The sequence below is a fragment of the Phalangium opilio genome, unplaced genomic scaffold, assembly GCF_054372755.1.
Source record: "Phalangium opilio isolate 3A_F unplaced genomic scaffold, DU_Popi_V2 ptg000003l_1, whole genome shotgun sequence".
NCBI classification, from domain to species: Eukaryota; Metazoa; Arthropoda; class Arachnida; order Opiliones; family Phalangiidae; genus Phalangium; species Phalangium opilio.
Window position 1 is genome coordinate 8,797,105 of NW_028324145.1, and position 23,919 is coordinate 8,821,023.

At 38.6% G+C, this 23,919-nt stretch overlaps 2 protein-coding genes across 4 annotated transcripts in view; one reads left to right on the forward strand and one right to left on the reverse strand.

The window, feature by feature from the left end:
• Oatp30B (Organic anion transporting polypeptide 30B) overlaps positions 1-23,919 on the reverse strand; it is a 97,013-nt gene that overhangs the window by 50,299 nt on the left and 22,795 nt on the right. Inside the window, exon 2 of one of the 2 annotated variants that reach the window (XM_089840222.1) lies at positions 10,672-10,825. The gene's annotated coding sequence lies outside the window, so the exon portion shown is untranslated. Of the gene's footprint in view, positions 1-1,131; positions 1,412-10,671; positions 10,826-23,919 lie in introns of those variants that run through there. The other variant, XM_089840216.1, reaches the window with a different exon arrangement.
• LOC149717590 (cell adhesion molecule Dscam1-like) overlaps positions 3,727-23,919 on the forward strand; it is a 101,122-nt gene continuing 80,929 nt past the window's right edge. Inside the window, exons 1-4 of one of the 2 annotated variants that reach the window (XM_089840258.1) lie at positions 3,727-5,171; positions 5,613-5,891; positions 7,581-7,697; positions 8,726-8,923. In XM_089840258.1, the coding sequence (XP_089696384.1) occupies positions 5,096-5,171; positions 5,613-5,891; positions 7,581-7,697; positions 8,726-8,923 (670 nt within the window). In that variant the 5' untranslated portion in view covers positions 3,727-5,095. Of the gene's footprint in view, positions 5,172-5,612; positions 5,892-7,580; positions 7,698-8,725; positions 8,924-11,802; positions 13,146-13,836; positions 14,155-19,792; positions 19,913-23,919 lie in introns of those variants that run through there. The other variant, XM_089840247.1, reaches the window with a different exon arrangement.

The following is a 23,919-nucleotide window of genomic DNA, read 5'->3' on the forward strand; positions in this document are numbered from 1 at the left end:
GTGGTTTGCAGTAAGCATGGTAGTGTTCAACCACGCTTGCATTGTAGGTTAAATGTGATCATCTTTTTAGTGTATAGTTTATATAATTCCGTTTAAGAATAAGAATTAATAAGATGGTGTTGGAGGTGTTAGAGATGGGGAGCAATTAGGTATATTTTAAAGGGGTCCGTACCTTCCAGGGGCCCGGGTCACCTCTTGATGGGGACCCGCGATTTCGTCATTTTCCCTACAGGGCCCTGTGAGCGTATTATTTGAGCATTTTCTTCAGAAGTAATTAAATAAATAAATTAAATGGTTTTAAACTTATAAGTTGTCAGCCCAAACCCCAGACTTTTGGAAAAAATGGAGGTCTATCTATAATCCATCTTGTTACACTTTAAATAATAAATATTTTACATTTTTTGAACTTTTCGCTTCCTACACGATTTTTATTAAACTATGAATATGAAGGTTTTTTGGCGTTTTTTTTTTCATGTGGGGTTTTGAAATAAAATTTAAAAAGAAACTCGCGCACGCGCGTTACTGTGTAAACAAAAAAATGCTATCACGCGTATAAACAAATTTGTTTCCTGGATATAAAAAAATACAGAGGTAGAGAGAGATAGTTACAGTCTGCCTCCATACCATAAAATTCACTGAAGCGTTTTCTAACGAAATATGATTTAATTCCTGATTATTTCGTGTTTTTATTTTTTTCTTTGAGTACCGTGTCAAATGATAAACATTTCGATACAAACCCCTCATTTTCGATCTGGGAATAATCGTTAATTTCTAAATAAAATCTTATTTTGAGACGTAAATCAAATATACCGTGAAGATAATTCAGATATTTTCTTTATAAATCCCCCATACTATGCCTCAAAATATCTCGAGTCCTCAATATTTAGGAAAAACACCAGAGATTACAAGAAATATAACAACATCTTATCATTTCTTGCGATAATTTACGTCTATAGGTCATTCTCGCGATTAATTAGGCTTAGCAACAAAAATAAAGAACGCATGTCAATAACTCCATAAATACCTAAAAATCACGTCCTCAAAACATGTAGATGTAATTTAACTCATCGAAAAACCTCAACCCATCTTAGAGTAATATTATTAAATATCAGAAAGAGTTCAATAACTTACGTTTAATTTTGAAAAACAGGTCGTTCGGAATGAATGTTCTTTGTTTCACGGCTATAGTTATTCAAAATTAGGCCTAACTACTGTCAGGCCTGGCGGAAACGCGTCGACAATTGCCTGTCAAAATGCGGGAAACAAATAATGGATAACTAAAGTTAACAGTAGCTTCTATCGTAAAACGTTTACAGCTGACTGAGCTATGAAAGAACTGAGAATACGTCAGAATTTGACGCGAGAGCCGTAGCGAGCGAACGAGCAACCACCTCTTGTGGCGCGAAGAGGACTGATGATAAAGAAGATGATGACGAAATCTAATCTACCGCGCCAACCAGTAAAAGCTCACCGAAAGGGTTCATAAGTCCGTCCTCACTGCTACGATATCTTTCCCCTCCCTTAAAATTTAATAAACATATCAGCATGGTTGCCTGGAGCCCAGGGTGAAAAGAAAAAAGGTTCAGTTACGTCATTGCAACTATGAAGCGACATCTGTACAAGTTTGAATGAAGCTCAAGAGTGGGGAATTTTAATTGTTTTCGGATTAGGGTTATTTTAAAATGAAGTGGGAAGTGTTGAAACTGCTTTAAATTTGAATAATTTGATGTAAATATTTTAACAGGTCAATAACCTCTGGAGGGAAGCGAAAGATTTGTATTTAGGAGCTCGATTAGAAGCCGCGCGTTATTTAAACAACTATCGTCTGCTTTTAACTGATCAATGGTGTAACATCAAAATGAGGGGTAACGTAGAACTAACTAACTAGCTTCTAAACGGGATGTACCTATGCCATAAGTTTACAAAATATGTTCCATAAGTATGACACTTCCTATACTTCGTGATGCTAGAGAGTTACAGCTAGAGCTAGTTCGAGAAGCGCCTCACCAGGCGTCGCTTTACCTCGAATCTATGACCTACGTCACTTCATGACAAGCTCTGAGTAACCGATGACAAACTTATGGAACATATCTTACGAACTTGTGCTATACTCATAAGTACACTATTTTTACCAAAGACTAATAGACAAACATCTAAGGTCATGACCGCGGAAAACATCAAAGCTTTTACGATCGATTAAGTCGCCTTTCTTACGACATCTACCGCGAATAAATGCGCATAATATTAAAAATCAATACTTCTTAATGCAACTGATATAAGCTGATTAAAATATGCAACAGTTATATTATCCCTATAACTGGCCCATATTTTTGGAGGAAAAGACACGTTTGATCACTGATAAAATAGGCTTAGCAAATACTTTCATTTCCAAATTATAATCCCCGGGAAATATTCCAAAATCCATTTACGGATTAATTCTAATTAATTCAATTCAGTTCAGTTCAGTTCTCTCCCCCTCCCTCTCTCGTTCGCAACAAATGACGCTAATAGGTTTGCTATTAACTCGTATTAACTTTCTCTCTTACAAGGCTACAAAAGCCTAACGAGAAACGGAAACTTTTATGGTTACGGTTATTTTCCCGTCTTCTTATGTCCGGAATAGCTACGAGATTACCGGTCCAGTTCCCATTCAATTTAGCTAAAAAGAAACCGGGAGAACATAAAATAAGCGTGGCAAGTAAGTTGCGGAAATAGTTCTAAGAAGGTGGTTTGTACTACTTAGCCACAAACGTAATCTTCACGTTTTCTCACAGTAATATTGTACCAAACACAGTGGCACAAGCAACCACTAACGTTTTCAGTTTAAAAGGAAACTGTTGACCAAAGATTTTTTTGTTACTTAGTGAAGTACTACTCCAGGGGCTACGACACATTTTCCACTTTAATTTGTAGAAAACTTCGAACGATGTGTTCAAAAATGACAAATATCCAAATATCCATGAAGTTCTAAATATATTACTTCATGCTACTAATACTAAATGAAAATTCCTTGACTCATTTTCTAATTCCTCGACTTTTCCACGTGATCCAAGTTATTTCCAGGTCCACGATAATTCATTCCGGGTTATTTTTGCTCACATTTTAAGAAGATTGTTCTTAAGTTTTTTGACACTCGGACGAGGTCAGCTATAGTCCCTCGAGTCACTTGAAGGAGAAAAAACTCCAAAAGGTGACGGACATTTGAAAGTACTTTTAAACTTTACCAAGAAGAAACGGGAATAGTATATAGTTATCACAAGTACAAAATCTCAATATCTAAAAAGGTTTTTTGCCTACATAAAAGGCTATATTTTCGCTTGAAAGTGTTACCCAAAAAAGAAAGAAAAGAGAGTTCATCGGACAAGAAACTTCAACACGAATCTTTACCAAAGTTGAGGGTAAGGGCAGTAGCATTATATCATCTCTGGTAAAGAGAAAAGTTGAAAAGCGCAACTCGCAACTTTCTGTTTAAGAGAAAAAATACACAAAGTGGAAAAAAAAAAAACCCATATGGAATGGAGAAAAAACAAGGTACCATCATGCACGCGGTACATCAAATACCACCAAGAATGTATTCATCCCTTCTAGCACAAATATTACATACACTTAATCTCGATGAAAGACAGCATTTGATTGAAAGCGTCATAAGTGTCAGCCCTGAAATTCCCAAATGGTATAATAGATTTTTCATGGAGTAAATAAAACAGCTCAACGTCGGACCAGGGATAGATTTAATTTTAGAAGTAGGAATGGAGAACAGAGTAATGTGGGCGCGCGTCAAAGTCCCGGACCCCCTTCCAAGGGACGGAGGGGTATGAAAGAAGAGGCGGGTTATAGCGACAGAGGTAAAAAGGAATTACCTATTTTTCGCCGTCCTCGTTAGCAACGTTATAAAAAAGTAATTTAAGTGAGCCAATAAGATAATTTAAACTTTTCGTTACGTGTTGGAGGGAGGGGCTCTATACTGGGTGGTCTATGAGTCGGACTGAAGTAAATACTAACCGTTCCCCATTCCTACTTCTAAAATTAAATCTATCCCTGGTTTAACATTCAAGAGAAAACAATGTAGATTCATTCCATCGCGCACAAAGAGAGTAGACCCAAACCGAGAGAAAGAAAAAAGAAATGAAAATCGCTTTCGGAAACAGTTTCGTTGGTTCCCGAATTGACGTCGTAAAGAGGCTAGGCCATAGAGAGAGACCTCGTTCCAGGATAGAGAAGAGCGTAGCAGACTGTTTCGTGCCGGAGAGAGCGAGTTAAGGAAGCTATAGGAGAAGGGACTTGGTGCCACAGCACGCGCGCTTTAAGGGTGGAGGTATGGAAGAAGGTGAAAGGGGTTTCGAGAAAAGTAAGAAGCGTGGGAAATGTGTTTCTGGAAATTAGCACCGGCGGCGGAGTCGTTGCTGTTGCGCTCGCGCGAATTAGCGAATGGCCAAAGCCCAAACAAAAAAAGCAGCGCGTGGATCCAGCCAGCTACGTTAGAAGGAACGAAAGGTCCCCATTACCTCTCCTTACCGCACTCTCTCTCTCTCTCTTAAAACTCAGGACTCAGGAGAGAAACTCCTTAGTGACAACTTCCCTAGCGAGATCCGGGTGTACCCACCAACCAAACACCCAAGGATCTTTTCTCTAGAATATCCCGGAACTGCATGAGCGCTCTGAGAAACTCTGGCCCCCCACAGTTTTCGAAATTTCCGTGCCGGTCCCCCATAACCCCCGAAAAGCGATAACCCAAAACCGCGTACGTACCGTTGATCCTAATTCACTTCTCTCTCATTTTCCCTCTGGCCAGGGTCTCACGGAATTTGTCCGAAAACTTTATCTATCTTATAACGGAACGTTTCCGCATTTCTACAAAATATATTCGGACATTCCTAAAACAATACTTCCGATTCGTGCGTGTATACGAACGTTTTGGAGAAAGATCGACTCGTTCGGGACAGTCGTATCAACTTTGAGGAAGTTTATTTGTTTTTATTTCAGCGAGAAAAATGAACTGAACTGCACGGCGGGAGTGTGTTTATATTTCTACGATTTATATTATTTTTTTTCCTTCACCGAGCTAAGATTTATTGGACGATTTTGAAGAACTATTATGGATAACCTCAAGTTTTGGTGTTGGTTTTTCGCGGTTTTTTTGACACGTGTAGCCAGGGTTTTGTGCGAGAAAAGTAAGTTTGTTATGTTACGTAAAAGTATTGTTTGTTGTTGTGTAGTGTTTGCTGTTTGTTTTAATGCTTTTACCAATTAAGATTATTACGAATATTCGGTATTAGTCCACGTGCAATTTAAGCCCTCTAGAAAAGGTATTAAAAACTTTAGGTTAAGAAAGACAAATGGTTTTTCACAAAGAAGTTTAAAAAAAAATTTCCGGATTTCTATTATGTCCATTACAAGACAATGGCATCCGGAGAATGTCCCCTTAAACGCGGACATTCGGTATATCGTTCTCGATCCTTATCCCAATCTAAGATTACACTGTCAGATAAGCTACATCCCTTCGACACGATAGCTCATCTCTAACTTAAAAATTTTGGGATGAACTCCCGATCCCTTTTCATATAAAAGTTTATTACCAAAAAGCCCATTCCCCGCAACAACTATTTCCGCAGATGAACCGAAAATTCAGTCCTTTGCGTTTCCGGAATTTGTACTGACGGGAGAGAGAACGACGGTGACGTGTAGTTTGAAGTCCGGATCGGCTCCTTTCACATTCCGTTGGTTAAAAAACTCTCACGATATTCGCGAGACCAACGTTCGAGTACGCGATCTCGAAATTGAAACTGTTCTCCGCATCGAAAGCGTCACTCTTGACAATTCCGGAAATTACACGTGCATCGTCAGTAACGACTACGGAACTGATAGCCATACCACTCAGTTAAATGTCAAAGGTAAGCGACCTGTTGTTGTTCTGTGATGTTGACAAAAATGAGTATACGGTACACGAGACTAACACTTCCCTGAATGCGTGAACGCTTTCCATTTTAATTAATGCGTGGTAATTAAATCAGGGCCTAATTAAATCACAGGGAGATACGGTATGGTGTTTCTCTGATACGTCTGCCATTAAAGGGGATGGTGTGCTCTTCGGGTCAAACTTGAGTGGAACGTGGTGCCGCAGAACATGCATTTAGTTATGGAATAAATACACTACATTTCACAGCACGAGAAAAATAAAAGACAAACAGTGAAACCAAAACCAATTCCCTTTAACAATTCGAAAGAAAATTGAGTCTCCATCATTTTATGGATTAGGGCTAAACCCGCAAGACGCGTATCTCATTATCTAACCCATGTAATTTAAAGTTATCTCCCGCAATCCTTTATTATATAATTTCTTTACCGTCCATTGGCGTTGGTTGGGTTGGGAATCTGTTGATTTATTTAAAAGGTATTTTTTTGGTTTTTTTCATCTTGCCCCTCTCGAATTTTTTTCCTCTCTTTCTAAAGATGGGTTGGTTATAGGTAAGGAGAAAGAAAAAAAGCCCTCTTTTTCTTATACGCTCCTTTTCTGTAGCTGTCGTAAATAATACAGTGGGTCTTAAATCAAGTAAACATTAATCTTTAATTATCGTGGCGGGCTATCTATTTCGGCAGACTGTATTCCTCCAGTCTAGGAGGCTCCCCTAAGAATCTTTTCTTTGAATAATGGACCATACATCGATATTTTAGGAAAGAGAGGGGAAAAAACGGGATCTACCTTTTTTTTCTTCAAAAGAAAATTTATAAAATATGTAAGCGATTCATCATTTTAAGGTTACAAGGGAATACCTTGATATAAGCACCTAAAATGAACTCCTGATTTTTGAGCAAATGTCTAAACGAAGAGTGTATTTATAAATGGTTTTACAATGAAATGTTGACCCTAATTCGTTAGACATATTTCAGGGTTCATACCACTTTTGGAAAACAAATTTCCCTGAGATTTGCAGGTTTTTCCCCACATACTTCCCTGAATTTTCCAGAGTTACGAGCCTCCAAAGTTTAGTGTAATGCTATTCCAATGAAGGGGGGTTGTTGGTTTACGTTTTGCTTAATTACTCGGCCCCTGTTTGTAGTAGCCCTAATTTTTTAGTATGGTTGGATGGGGGGCAAATTGGACTATAACATACTCAAAGGGCATCCCCGTATCTCTAATATAACCAGAGTTATGAGCCTCCAAAGTATAGTGTAATGTTAATCCTATGGAGGGTATGTTCACGAACATTTTGCTTAATTACTCGGCAACTGTTTGACGCAAATTTCCCTGATTTCCCTGAATTTTACTAAAAATTTGAAATTTCCCTGAATTTTCCATGAGGTTTTTGTCAACTATTTATTTCCCTGATTTTTCCAGGTTTTCCCGATTTGTATGAACCCTGGTATTTACCATGAAACGTTAAGCCTAATTCGTTTCTGACACTACTACACTTTAGCCTTATTACATAATTATACCATAGTTGCTAAGCCTTAGTTTCATGATCCTTATATCAAACATTTTCGGACCCATCATAACCACATAAAAAAAACGTTATGGTCTTTTTTCCTCCCCTCACTTTTTTCATGTACTTTGGCCATGATGGAATTGCCCAAATGATCAGTTCCACCACGATGGATAGCAACTCCTCGCGACCAGAAAGCGGTCCTGGGTAGCAGCTTGAAAATGGCGTGCCAAGCGGAAGGAATCCCCATCCCGAACATCACGTGGATCAAAGAGAGTAAGCCTAATGTTCTTCAAATGTTTATCTACTACGACCTCTATCCTCTCTCTCTCTCTCTACTCCATTCCCCGGCAATCCAAACCCCATTCCACACAAATCCCCTTCGATCTCTTATACAACCTGTAGAGCTGTAAGTATAGAAACCTTCCCATCATACCGTGCGCCAAAAAAAAAAAAAAAAAAAATACGAACACCTAAAGCGTTAAGAGACTTTTTGGTTGGTTCAGTCTTCCATACCTCAACAACCTGTCTGTCTGTCCACTGAATCGATTACTGGACCTTACATTCTTCAAAGGAAAAGTCGTGTACGACACTTCTCAATATGACTTTCAAAATAGAGATCGTTTAAACTAATTTGTTTAATAACTCGAGCCCTGATTGTTAATTTGTAAACCCAAGTGTTTTGCATCGTTTGAAAGAGAAGGAATAGGGTTATCACATGTTCAAAGGATTTCCCCTGTAGGAAACTAGAACAATACGACTCTGCTGACAAGTCTGTCATAGAACAATGCGATTCTGATGATAAGTCTGTCATAAATTGAGGGGGATGTCCTTTGGGCGATTTTGAGTCTAAAATGTAATTTCTATGTCCATTTTGACATCAGGACCACTGTTTTCGAGTTGAGATTTGATCAGTATTTTAGGGATGACCCCTTAATTAATTGTCTTTCAGTATCTTAATTAAATTTAAGGGGTCATCCGTAAAATACTCTTGACAATCTTAACTTGAAAACAGTGTCCCTTGGGGCAAAATGGAGATATAAGTTACATTTTCGGCTCAAAATATATTTCCCAAAGAACATCCCCCTTACTTATCATAAACACCCTGCATATTCAAAGCAATTCACTGAATATGTTATAAGCCTTTGACACTTATAAGAAAACCAATTAGCAATAACGAGCAAATGCGGCCATGATATTTTGTTCCCTAATTTTCTTTCCTTATCCACAAACCAATCTTCGACCCTAAAAATTACCAAAAACATTCCACTAATCGAGACTATTCCTTTGGTTAACCATTACAGATGGCGTGTCGAAGGAAAACAGCAGCGGCGGCAGTTCAATGCAGAAGCAATATGGAGAAGGTGGAAGGCGATCGGAGCCGGGAAAAGCGGAATGGTCTTTCAACAAATTGGAGAAGTCGGATGAAGGCCGTTATTTCTGTCAGGCTAGCAACGGAATCGGCGCGGCCATCAACGCCTCCTTTGCGCTGGACGTGTATGGTAGGGAAATTACCCCTAAATAAGGGACCCCCCCCCTTGCACCCGCAAAACAACCCCTTCCCCCTCCCTCAGTTTAAAACCCTTAAAGGGAAGTTGAAAAGGAAGTTAGGTAATAATTATTTGATTCCACTGCTAAAAATTATACCAGCGCAAATAGTAAAACAATTATAAATTATATTAAAAAAAAAAAACAATAGCTTGTTTTGTAGTGATGATGTTATACAAAATCACGAGCTCTTTCAGATATTATTATTATTGGCTGATGAAAGTGTACTCTTCTAGGGACACGGCAGTAAGGGATAAACCCCTCCTACCAAACGTCACACGTCCGCTTACCCAATCATCTTCACTCCCCCACTAGCCTTATACTTAATAAAATCCTCCACCGTGTAGATGTATAAGGGAGGATCCGTCTGAAGCTCCGCCCCTTTCGCTGTTTCCCAATTTTCTTCGGGTCATTTAAGTAGTTCAATGTCATTGCAATTAACGGCTAATGATTTTTTCTTTTACTATGGGCACAGATATAATTTTCTAGCAGTGGAATGCAATAAAAATAATATGGCTTCGCCTTCTCAGCCTCCCTTTAAAAGGAGAAGACACTACTAGGCCTAATTAAATCTTGCAGTGTAAAGTAATTAAGCGGAAGGAAGCTTTCCTCTCTTCTATACATACGCGATCGTCTCCTCTTTAGGACAACGACGTATTTTGATGGAAAGGAAGGGGTGCGTCAAAATACGGTTTAAACCGATCGTCAGCTTGTTGGGTGGTTTAGAGAACGCGTGTATGTACACACACACACACACACAAGGTGCACCGTCTAGCCACGCACCAACGTTACATTTAGGGATGAACGCTTGCATTTAATTCAATTCAATTCGAGATAAAGTCTCGTGACATTGACTGGAAAATACCAGAGGGATTACCAGTTAGGCTTAACTTTAAAATTATTCAGTCTTTGGAATGGACGTGTTTATAATAAGCGCGTTACTACATGTGACGACGGTTTAAATGCGCATGTTTTAAATTGCAAATTTTACAATGATGTACTTCATGATAACTGAACGATATGCTTAATACTAATAGCAACATTTAGGTTTAAATATATTTTTCAAATTACAGCCTACTCTATGACCTAAAAACAACTCGAAACTTAAATCTTCACTCAGACATTTTTCGCATACCCATAAAACTAAATGGTAATACTACCATAAAGTGCACTGGCGAAAGTAGCCCATAAGTTAAACCGAAAAGCCCCATTAAATTCGTGATGAGCACGAGAAGAATAGGAGCTGACATCTGAAGAAAGAAATGAGGCGAATAACAGACTCTTTTTCCCCTCAGTCGGTCCAGTTAGATCGCAAACCTTTCATCTCAAAACGCATACACAATTTGAGATACCACCTTTCTTCATTAAAGATAAAGGGAAACGAAAATGGGGCTGAACATAAGCGTATTAACCTCATCGCAACAGTTTTTGACAGACAGTATAAGGAATGATGCCTGGTACAACAGACAAACGGAATTCTCCCCCAATGTTTTATTTCCTTCTAGCCTTGGTCATTTTGTAAGGGCAGGCAGTCTTTCACTAAAGGGTCGTCGTAACAGATTCGGTTTTATAACCGAAATTGAATTAAGACCAGGCTGACTGGCTTTTATAGTCTCAGGAGGGGAATACCCAACAAAACGTACCGTTGTACAAAAGCAATAACAAGACGAGAAAATCAGACGGTAAATTAGTTAAGTCCTACCGTGAATGTTTCCAATCAATCAATCCATGACAGTTGAGTCGTTGAAAACACTTTGTACCAACTGTTGCGAAGCCATTAATTCTTTAACGGCGTACTGTACCAGAACATTGATTTCCACTTCAATTTGGTTAACGTGTCATGTACAATGAATTTCCTGTTCAAAGAAAAATTCGATAAATTAACTTCATATACAATTTCAACAAACACTAATTATTTAAAATTAGCAAATTACGTAAAACACATCATTAAAATACTATAAATAAATATATTTTAAAAGTAATATTTGAAAAATTTATATCATTAAATTTGGTGGAATTTAGCCCTAACTCTTGATTGACATAATTCACTAAGAACTTGTTCAAAAATTCCCGGAAAACAGCCATAACTCGCGATTCGAGAGAATTACCTCGTTCATTACGGGAAACATTAACCAACATTATTGATTGTAAACCAAAAACGTTAAGCCTATACTTGCTAGAGCGTTAAAGTGGAGACAGTTAAGAAGTAAAGGAGGTGGTCTTCCATCTTCTCTAGCAACTAAAACTAAAACTCCGCGAGGCTTAAGTGAAGGGATGGTTTTTGACATTTCAGATTGATAAAAGTACTCGAGACTATAGTCAGGCCAGCCGGCGGTAATATTACGTAAAAATTATATATACACTCAACCTACTAAAATAATAAACGACTGGGCCTTCCTTTGCCGTTAAGTGCGGGAGCCAAAACAAGTATACAATAATGAATTAGTTCAGTTGTCGCATTAATAATGAACAACGAGCGACCAACGTCAAAGTGTTTTGCAACTGAATTCGTATAAATACATTTTGCCAATGACAGAACGTGATGACACTCTGTATCCTCTTAATACTTTAGTTATGTAACATGATTCGTCCCAGGCTCGAAAAACCCTTTTAATTTGCTCTCCTGCTTATCAAACTTCAGATGGGCATCGAACCGTGCTAGGGTGAATTCTATGACTGTTTGGTGGTACTAAATCCTCAGCAATCAACTCACAAACCTTGATTGTCTTGACCTTGGTCAAATATCCACAAGCGCATGCGCCTTGGCAAATAGTTACATCACGTATGTAATTCAGTTTAGCAACCTCGCCCCAAATGTTCTGATGTTACAATTACCCTTGTTTGGGATACACTTTTCCTAATACCCATAAAATATTCACGTAGCATCTAACCAAATTCCTGACCCCATTATCCCCCTCTTCATCTAAAAATCCATCCGGGCAATCTTCTCCATTGGTCGAAAAATGTTTGTTTCTCGATTTGGGCTCCAAAATCCGTTTGGGGTGATTTTTCTAAGCAGGTGGTGGGCGCCCATCTATCGAAGCGCGATGGATGGTGGGATCTCAGGCAGGGAGGCCAGGGCGAGATAGCGCGTAGCGTAAAGGGCAAAAACCCTTAAAGGTGAAGTGGGCGAGGCGTGAAAAGAGGGACAGCCGACGGACGCGCCCTCTTTTGCTCTCTCTAGCTGTACAGTAACAACATCCACACATCTACAACACAAACCAACGAAGCGACCAAGCATCGAAAGCCAACAACCAAAAGAAGCTTGGGTGAAACGAGAGAAACCGATTTCAAAATAATGTTGCATGCTTGGAGAGGTTCTCCCATTCCATGGTGTTCCCCTCCCCTTCGTTTCTTCTTTTAGACTTTTACACCACTAGGAAGTAGTATTGAAAAGGATTGGAAGAGGCTGAGCAGAGAGAGAGAGAGAGAGAGCGAGAGAGAGAGAGAGAGAAAGAGAGAGAGCGAGAAAGAGAGAGAGAGGAAAAGGCATTTGCTTTCTCACAACCTTCTCTCCTTTCATTCCGTGATTCCACCCTACACATGGTGTGTGTGTATCTCGATTTTTCTTGTTTTCTTCTTGAGAGTTGAGATTCGAAGCAAAAGGAAATTCCTCTAGAAAGACGCGAGACGTACTAGTAGTAGCAGCTACGTAGCATCGAAACCCCCTCCCTCACTCACTCTTCGGCAGCATCCTCTACATTTTTAAAGAAACGTTGGCTGTTGGTCGCGCTCTTTTGCAGTCCTCAGAAAAGTCTCGATTTCTGAGAGGGTCGAAGCCCCGCGGCTAGCTAGCTAGTAGCTTCGTTTCATCAGGATTCAACAGATTTCGCGGATCGGTGTATGGAATTTCTCCATTCGATTTCGGGACAAATATACGTCGTAAGAATTTCACGCGCGTTTATAAGATGTTATAAATCCGGTGGGGAAATTAAGATCAAAGAGTTAATTTATATTTATCCTTTTGGATTATGTAATACTTTGAAAGGATTTGTTTACAAACATCGCCGGTTCGAATGATAAATATATTATATTGGATTCTCTCGAAAGTATATAACAATAATAACGTGTACTGTGGTTATTAGAAACTATACGTCGGCGAGATGAAAGAAAATTATGCAGGTGCGATTGTGACCTTGATATTGGGACAATATTTTCATGGATTACTATGTTCTGGTAAGAAAAATCATTTTTCTTGTGTTATTTTCAAAATACAGGGTGTTTCCTAAAAAAGGGTGGCAGGACCAAACAGTACATTGGGTGATTTTGAGTCGAAAATGTAACTCCTATGCATTTTCCCGTCCGGGGTCACCGCGTAAACAAGCTATGATTGAACTGTTTTACGGATAACTGCCCCTAATTAAATTAGAAATCATATTAATTCAATTTCTCTCGTAAATTTAAGGCATCATACGATAAACAATTCAATCACGACTTGTGGCAAAATGTCATTGTAAGTTACATTTTCGACGCAAAATTGATTTCACATAGAATAAATTATTTTAAATTTATATTAGATAAAACTTATCTAATTATAAAATAAGGTTTCAAAATTAAAAGAGAAGTTTCATAATGTAACGTTTGGTTTGGATTTAATTTAGTTACCGTATACTTTAGAAGGTTGGGTAATTTAAATTCGTTTCAACAACTTTAATTAAAGTCGAGATTATAGAAAGGTTATCGAGTTGGTGCACTTGTTATACGGATGAAGTTAAAACTGTATCTAATCTTAACGTCGTAGTTTATCTCTTGTCGTCTTACTTAACATCTCAAATTTTGGTATTACACGCGGAAATTAAAGGCAGCGGAGGAGGTTTGTTTTAATTAAGTTCAGTATTGTTGTGACACGTGAATGGTTTCTATCTAGATGAACCCAAAATCCAGCCATTTAATTTCCCGCCATTTGTGTTGGCGGGAGAGAAAACTACGGTGACATGCTCGGTCAAATCGGGGACGGGACCTTTCACTTTCTCTTGGTTGAAAGACGGTCGCCAACTGACGGACATCAACCGATCCGCCTCGCCAGACGCGGTCAGTGCCGATCGGGGAGTCAAAATCAGAAACTTGGACGAAGAGACCATCATAAAAATAGAGGACGCCAACGCCCTCAGCTCCGGAAACTACACGTGCCGAATCTCCAATGCCCAAGGGAGTGACTCTTATTCGGCACTACTTCTAGTTAAAGGTAAAAACATACGCTTATATCTCTATAACTCTATCAATGAAAGCCCATAAATCGAAGAAAAACCAAACGAGTTTAAAACGTCTCGAGGAAAACATTGCATTGCATTATGTTTCGGTTAAGCCTTGTGCCCTTGTTTGAAAAAATAGGCTTAGCAAGCGTGCTCAAGCATATAGAAATTCTGACCTTTCACACACAACTCATTTCGTGTATTTTAAATTACTTAAGAGCCCATAAATCGTAGAAAAACATAACGAATTTAAAACTTCTCGAGGAAAACATTGATTGCATTATGTTTCGGGTTAAGCATTGTTTGAAAAATAGGCTTAGCAAGTGTGCTCAAGCATATAGAAATTCTGACCTTTCACACACAACTCATTTGGTACATTTTAAATTATATTTAAGAGTCCCTAAATCGTAGAAAAACTAAACGTCTGAGGAAAACATTGATTGCATTATGCTTTTGGGTTAGGCCTTGTTTGAAAAAAAAAAAAAAAAAAAAGCCTATAGCAAGCGTCACGTGATCAAGTATATAGGAATTCTGACCCAACTCATTTGGTGCAATTTAAATTACTTAAGAGATAAATCAAATATAACTTCGCCACACCAAAATCAAATTAAGCCTCCCTGTAACAAGACGTACAACATGGAATACTTTTCACATCACATCCATGGACTTTTATCTTTGCCTTACACCATTCTTTCCCCGCGCGCACCTAGCTATATCACTGCACCGTCCTACATCTTTATATCATTTCGGGGGAAATTCTGGTATGATACGGGGCTTTAGCCTTTAGGCTATCAAAAATATAACGTCCACGTCTCGAGGGACAGCGCGTTGAGGGAAGGAAAATGGTTTTTGGACGCAATAGGGCCGAGAGAAATTGCTGTTTAAGGTTTTAGTATATATCCCGGCATGAAACAGCGGCTACAGAAGACTGACCGCATCTACGAAAGCGTAAACACATCTGGCCAGGCATATTTCTGAAATATAATTTATTGAAAATTTAATAAAGGATGATATGAAACAAAAGCGGATTTAAAGGGAAGGTAAACAAAGAGTTCTTTAAAGAGTAACCTTTAGAACCGCAGAGGTGACGCAGCAAGATCTTTCGAATTAGGCTTAACTCGTATATCGAGTTTCGTGTGAAATTTGACACGATTTTATGAAATGCGCAAAATCACCATTCAAAAGCTTTCACGTGTTTCATTCTCTCTTTGAATAAAATATTAAGTTAAAAATTTTCTGGATTAAAAAAAAAATTAAATTATCTTATCGTTCGCGCAAAGGATATTGCATTAAATATTAAACCTTAACTTTCGTCATTTTAAATTAATTCTTGATTAATTAAAGAGGGGTATTATAATTTTCTAGTCAAGCCTCGATTTGTGATCCATAATTTAACTAGAAATTCAAATTAGCTTTATTTTTTATGGCGTAAAATATATAAAAAAAAATTAAAGTTCCCCCACCGAGAGAAATAAACTTTTCTAATTTCCCGGAAATCAGAGATTCAAGAGATGAAATAAAATAAAAATTGTTACGATTGCAATTTTTCTATTAAATCCAGAAAGAAAGAAAACGTGTGCCTGAACATAAATTGTTCTTGATAGCCCTTGGCTTCGGGCTCGTACGATACAACTTGACTTTACAAGTAACGTTATTCGAATTGTTCCTAAGCCTTTGTTTGCGCTAACAAGAGTAAACCGTCGTCTGCTATAGGACATACGTCGGTTTCTGGCGACGACAACCTGGCAATCGGTTGACTGCCCTTCTAGAATATATATCTTGCTTTCTAGAGAGAAGCGTAACCCCCGGTAAAAGCCCTTACCCAACAAGACAGCCGCTGTTACCGTGGCTAAAAGGACTGACGTTTTATTCGCAAAGGTTAGGTGAATGGATATATTAGGGGGAGAGAAAAGGTATAGGTAACCTTTGTTTTAAATGTTTAACATTTTCCCCGTCTTCTAATGTATTAATTGGGGGAGCGCGAATGGGGAAAATTCAGTCAAATAATTCAACGTAATGGAAATAGTTAATTCCATATTTGTTTTTAAATAATATTTGGAAAACTTTAGCTTTAGTAAAAACCCAGGCAAGTTATTGCAATATTCGTTAAGCCTTGGTTGAAATTACACGTGCATTAACAGTTATTAGACTAATATCACGTGATGAACAAGGAATAATACCTGTAACAAATTGTTACAACACATTTTGGTCTATTTTTCTTAGATATTCATTCCTCCGTATTTCCAAGAAGTGATATCTAGTTTATTAGGGAGAAGGTGTAAATTCACCCCATTTCCAGCTTTATCTCCAGTCCAAACGTAGCCTGTCCGGAGTTAATCCCCGCCTCTAAATTACACCCAGCATCTCATTGGTTCTTGAAAAGTCACGCCAGCGCGACGCGAATGACGAAAATTACGTGGTATTTTCCGACTGAGGAGAGTCGGGCGAAGTAGCCCGGCCTTCTTTTACGTCCCCCCTTGCATTTTGAAAGGGGGACTGGGACTATGGCGCGCGAATACTTGGGCATCTTATGCCCTCTCCCTTATAAACTAAATATCACTTCTTGGTATTTCTTTCAAAGTGTTATTTTAAATAATATTAAGAAACTTGTTAACATTTCAAAGTAACCGTAGTTTTAATTTCGAGAGTTGAACCTTTCTTGGCACACAACCACTCGAATCGAAATCATTTTAAAACCGAAAGTGAAAAGTTTAAAACAAATAAACGTACAGATAGAAATAGTGGAAAAGTCTGAGTTAGTCGAACTAAGCTAGCACTTTAAATAATAAAACGGTTCGTTCTTGGCGTATAAAAATGCATATATTAAATCTATAATTCTGCCTGGAGTTAATTGCGGAAAGCATTTCAAAACCCCGAGGCCAGTGACAACAGCGAACGAAAGGCTTAGCGCGGTAAAACAACCGTAAGGTTCTAATATTACCAAAAGTGTTGGAACTTGCTTTTCATCATCAGCTATTTTAGTTTGAAGTGACCGTATACCGTTAAGCTTTATAACTGACCCGTGGGCCGTAAATTAAAGGGGGGTGAAAATGTGTTTATCGAAGATTGAGGGAGGGGAAAGGGTTTTGAAAACACCCTGTTCCTATACGAGGAGTAGTCCCAACAACGCGACGCGTCGTCACATATCCAAATATCAAGGCAGTGACCTGTCTTGGGTTTTAGTGTCAGGTGGAAGCGGTTGCCTAGCGGGGGTTTAAAGGCGCTGCTCCTTGCCTTGATGAATGATATTTCCTTTAGATTAAGCCTTGTCCTATGTTTCCCCCGTCTCCTTCTGTCCAAAATGTCCATGAGACATGGATGAATAAAACAAATGGTAAATATACAGGAAGGAGCTAGTGGAGTGGATGGATTTGTCGTTCCCTTGGAAACTTAAATTCCTACATCATGGTGAATTTATAGTTTCATAGTGTATATACAGTACTCTGCACAAGTATGAATGCGATTTAATTCTTCTGAGAATATTGCATTAGTGGCTCTAAGAGTTTTAAGAAGCTGGTCCTCTTAAAACCGAAGTGTAAATAAGTATTTATGTTCATTTTCTCATAATAACGTCTTTTAAAATTACTGAAAACATCGCTGGCTCAAGATGAACGTGTTAACTTTAAATTTTTTTATCTCTTTGACCAAAGTTTTCAACCAGGAATCATTGCGCACCCATATCTCCCATGTTAATTTCTGTGCGGGTTTTGTGGGCAGGGCTTGAGTATAATACGTCAGACCTAATAATTCTGACGTCTTTGTAACTGTGATTTCATTGGTTGGTAGCAAGCGAGGTTCTAGACGCGTGCGAGATACGAATATTCGCGAGGTGAAATTCTTCATACGTAATGATTAGTCTATGGCTCCTCCCACCAAATCCGCATAGATACGATGAGAAAATGGCTACGCAACGATTCCCAGTAGCTGTATGTATTCCTATTTCAACTGATAAACTTTGTATCCACGAAACGAAGTTTCAATTTAGCTTATAAACAATTAAAAACGCTTCAATATTCATGGTGAACAAAAATTATGAATAAAATCTTAGTTATCTTTCATTCAGCTTTAGTCCCATGGACGAAACAGGCAGTCTCTTATATATCACATATTATAATAAAGAGAATGAATTGAATAAAGTCCATTCAACCCCCCCCCTTTTGCCTCGCTGTTGGGGGCGCAACGGGGGTTCAAGTCCAGCGGGCGAGTCCCCTTCCCAAAATTGATAACGGTTTTCGTCCTGGAGAAAGTCTAGAGCATGCAGACATGGACTTTGTAACTCTAAGAGGACCAGCAAGGAAGTAACCCTTTTTGACATCTTTCATCTACTTCCCTTCTCCCCTGCATCTAAGTAACACAGTCCTTTAAATTTTCCCATGACCTTGATATACCAGAATCCCAATCTCCCCGGCCTTACTCGTAACACGATTTTTGCACATCGACAACGCACCCAGCTGCTGTTTTACAACCCCTTATAGGGTTTATAAGGTCCATGATACCGGAGGGGGAGCTCTAAATTTATGCGGAGAAATTCAAGGTATATTTATGCATAAGTATAAAATAATGAAGGGAATCGGCGATAGATTTAGTACGGTGGTATGCCCGATTTACCAACAAGAGATTGTTAACGCTCAACGCCTATATAGTGTATTATTCGGGCAAATCGTTAAATAATACAGAAGGAAAGAGTTATATATATAAATATATTGGGTAAGTTTTGATTTTAAATATCAAAGAGGAAGTGAAACGGCTTCTTAAGGAGCTTCACTCATGATGGATGGCTCCTGAATGGCACGAAACCTGCTCAAAATAAATTAAAGTATCTCTTATAGAACCAGAGTTATGGCCCTACAAAAGTGTGATCGAAAAATACACACATGTTAACCCTACGGATAGAATGTTTACGAACATTTATTTTTATTATAACCCCAAATGTTTAGTGCCATTGGCAAGGTGATAAATAGGACTGTAACATATTCAAAGGAAATTCCTGTATCTCTTATAGAACCAGAGTTATGAACCTCTTTGAGATATTGGGGGGGGGGGAACATGTTAACCTTGGGGAGAGAATGTTTATGAACATTTATGTTTATTATTATAACCCCAAATGTTTAGTGCCATTGGCAAGGGGAGAAATAGGACTGTAACATATTCAAAGGAGATTCCTGTATCTCTTATAGAACCAGAGTTATGAACCTCTTTGAGATATCGGGGGAAAAAAAACATGTTACCATTGTGGAGTGAATGTTTGTAAACATTTCGGTCTATTACTCAAGCCCTGTTTATTGTAATTTGTAACCCCAACTATTATGTTGCAAGCATCGTAACCCCTTGGAAAGGGAGAATTAGCACATTTGACATTTTCTCCTTCACTATACTGCAATTCCACGGAAATTGTATACAATACCGTGTAAATAAATGTTTAAACATTAATAAACAAATCTTTGTCAACACTCCTCCCTTCATGATGTTGACGTAAATTACGAATTCGCTGATAAAAGATTAAACTTCATCCTATTTTTAAATCCGATTATAAAAACATCCATTGGAACTTAGGCAAACCAGTCCAGAAATAGTACAACTTTTAAATTAACTAATATATACAATTTTCTCTCTCTTTTTTTTCGGATTCAGCCGCTCCCCATTGGATAACGAAACCGGAGGAGCAGAAAGTTCACAGCGGTCGAACGGCCACGTTGAGATGCAGAGCCGACGGCAACCCGAAACCCTCGATCACGTGGATAAAAGAAACGGGTAAGGGGATTTACCACCGGCTACCTCTCTCTATACATACATACATATATATTCCTCCGCGAGGGGAATAACCCCTTCTCTATCTCAAAATCCCAGAAAAATGCAACCCCCTGTCATCGTGGGGAGAGAGCGGGAACAAAGTTTAATGACCATGGATAAAAGCGTAAGGAATAGGAGGCCCACCTTTGGCAATGATGTCAAGTTCAACACGACTCTTATACTGAGTGACCTCTCCGATTACCCATCTTTCCTAGCTCTTAATTCGTTCGTTTCAACTCGATCTTTTCCAAAAATTGGGGTTACCACTAATAAGGGAGGAATTTGGGATTTCCAACTTGTACAACGTTATATAAGAATTGGCGAGCCAGGTGACAAAGTTTTATTTAGGTAAAGGATACATTAGTATGATTAAGATTAAGTACTTTCATTAATTATCCAGGGTGCATTACTCCTTTTGGGTTGAAACGTTAAATGATAAGGCCATTTTAATTGCAAAGAGTACGTCAGTGTTGACTAAGCCTTGGTTCTAAGATGACCGGGTCAAGGTGCATGTCTTATTAATTAGAGGATTCCATGACCCCATGAAACGTTAAATGATAAGGTCATTCTAATTGCAAAGAGTACTTAAATAATTGTCAGTGTTGACTTAAGCCTTGGTTATAAGATAACCGGGTGAAGGTGCACGCCGCCTATCACAGTGAAGAGTGTTTAAGCGTACAAATAAAATAATCACCTGCTCGCCTGTCGCATGATTGAACCTTGAAATTGAATTCAAAAGGGAAGCTTTAACTTTATCTTCCACTGTATCCTATTAATGGGATAGTAAGGCAAAGGCTTAAGCCCTCGACGACGACGAGTGGAAAACGGGAAAAGACCCTTATATGCCTTCATACGGGACGCGGGGGAGGAAATTACTCTCTAAATTCGGTTAAAACTAATTTGGGATCCATCGATCGACATGTGGGAGGTTTTAGCCATCCAGGGAAGGCGTGCACATGCACAAGCTCTACTGCACGCTTGGTCATCCATCCGAGCGACTCGGGAATGCCCAAAATGCTAATAAGCGAAGGCAACCAAGAGATTTTGACTAATTGAGCGAGTTATATTAATAGAGAAAACGCTGATAGTGAAAATTCCATCCTATTAAGTGCCTATATAACTCTCAAATTCTTCCCTCTTTTAAGCTCAAAAATGTTAACGCCAAGTTATTTCACGTTATACCGTTCAGACTAAATATTACGAACAAGAAGCGATATCTATAATTTACTAGGGAGAAGGTATAAGATGCCTAAGTATTCCGCGTGCATTCCCAGTCCCCCTTTCAAAATACAAGGGGGGGGGAGACATAAAAGAAGGCCGGGCTATTTCGCCTCTCCTTAGTCGGAAAATACCACGTAATTTTCGTCATTCGCGTCGCGCTGACGTGAGTTTTCAAGAAGCAATGAGATGCTGGTTGTAATTTAGAGGCAGGGATTAACTCCGGAACTACGTTTGGACTGGAGATAAAGCTGGAAATGTGGGGAATTTATACCTTCTCCCTAATAAACTAGATATCACTTCTTGTTACGAATTTATATTATCCGATGAAATAATCGAAAATAAGTATAAATTCCTTGTAGGCCTTCAACGTCTCTCCCAAAAGACCAATTTTCTTAATAAATGGTGTTCCAAACAGGATGAGGATGTTACGACCGAAGTACAATGGGTCCAAATTATGAATCGAAAATGTAACTTCTACCACATTTTCCCCCTAAGCAACACCCTAAACAAGTTATGATAAGAGTGTTTTAGGGATGACCCCTTAAATTTAGGTAAGAAACTTAACAGACAATGATTCCTCATTTAATTAAGGTGTCTTAGGTAAATCACAGATACAATCATAACTTGTTTAATTAGGGCAAGATGTCACAGAAGGTTCATTTTCGACTCAAAATAGAAGCAACTAAACTTGGGTCCTACGCCTACCATCATTTTTGGAAGACCTTTTATATTAGTGATTCTTTGGACGTTAAGAACACAACCATTATACCCTGTACGCGTCGATCAAGCTAATTGAAAACCGTCTAAACAGATGCGGCACTACCGTTATCTTTCCATAGATCCCTTTGGAACAAGGAAAGGTTACGCTCTGCCATTACCCTATTAAACATTTTTAATAGCTTAAAACTTTCAGCGAAAAATAAATCGTTTAGAAAGTGGGAGGAGTAGCTTGTTTTGGAAAAGAGCTACTGTAGTTTTAAAACGCATCCATCGTTTAGGGTCTAAACTGCGAAGTAAACCATAAGTTTATAAGATACGTTCCCATAAGTATGACACTCCCTATACTTGGTAATGCTAGAGACTTACAGCTCGAGCTAGTTCTAGCAGAACGACAAGCGAGAATTGCTTAACTACACTCGGTTACTCTCGCAGTACTTCCATCTTCCTATTCAGTCTGAATTAAGCCTTTGACATGCAGCGCCTCACCAGGCGTCGCTTTACGAGAATCTATGACCTACCTCACTCACTTCATGACAAACTCTAAGTAACTAGTAACAAACTTATGGAACATAACTTATGGTATATGTACGAGAAACAGGGAAAATTTTTATATTCCATACATGTGAACAGAGAGTTTTCGAAGGAACAAACCAGGGTGTAGAGGTTATGGTAATCCCCCTCCCACCCCCACTTTGCTTTCTGTATTTTTACGATCTTTCCATGCATCTTCACCCCTACATCCATTTTAGGAAATCGCCAGGCCACACTCTCTAAAATGAATGCAATAATTTATCACATAAATATGGAGTAGTTTTCGATAAAGCAAAAGTATTTTGATGACCGATATAAAATAGTATTACAAGTTAGTTATAAACACAATATTCTTGAAAGAATATAAATAAATTCATAATTTCAGTAGTTTAAACGCAGAACCGAGGGGTTAGACACCAGATAATGCGGTGAATAATAGACCTTTTTTCATAACGAGAGGGGGGGGGCGAAGACTCGTCTGCTAATTAGAGCTATAGGGTTAAAAAAAAATGGAATATAGATTGGGTATGTGGATACCACAAAGAGGTTAGATGGGCTTCAAAGTTATCACTCAGTCCACCAAATTTGGTCCGCCGTATTGTTTGAAGTCACATGATCTAACGTCCTTCTTATCCACAAACCAATCAAAGTTCAGTCTTAACAAAACAACGTGCGGTCTTTAGCCAAAAATTTAGTTCTTTCAAACAGAAATAATTCATCTAAAATTGCGCGTACTCTTTTTAAGTTATAGTGAACCGTGCCTCGCATCAAGGCAGGCCTTCTGTTTGTAAAACGATCATTTCCCGTGAAGGAATTTAGTTGCTCGTAACTCGGTTGGGTTTTTGTTTGTTTAAAACGGGGTCGGCGCAATTCAACGTCGGTAAAATTCCCCCCGTATATCTCTTTCTGTAGCCCGTTATTAAAATCATAACATCTGTACATTACTCCGCTCGTTCCTCTCCTCTTCCATCCTGTCTCTGATAATCTTTGCTGTTTTATTATTTCTACGCGAAATGAGAAGAGCCAATAGACGCGTTGATGAGGATGGCAATTGAGAACGAGAGAGAGAGAGAGAGAGGGATGAAGTGTGTTTAGAAATGACCTAGTTATCTAATCCTTCCAAAAGTTTACTCTTCTCCGAGTCCTCTTTACAAAAGTAGGCTTAACTACGTGTTTAATTTTCAAACAGATGGAGGACAAAGATATCAAACTATAATATACCAACTCTAAACCACCGTTATTCCTGTTAATTATACCTCCATAAACTTTCATTCAAAATTAATCTACTAGAAAATATATCGTCGGTTCCGTTTTAAAAGTCGTTAGGCCTTTGTTATGTAAGTGAGAGTTTTAGTGGAAATTGGACGCCGTATCCGGTGACGTAATAGGTACGTCACAAAAGCGCGTTCGTTGCTACCGTTTAAAAGACCGTTATTCCTTTGAGTGAGAGTTGATGAACTTCAACTACACGTCAGCTGTTATATTAAGAATAAGGC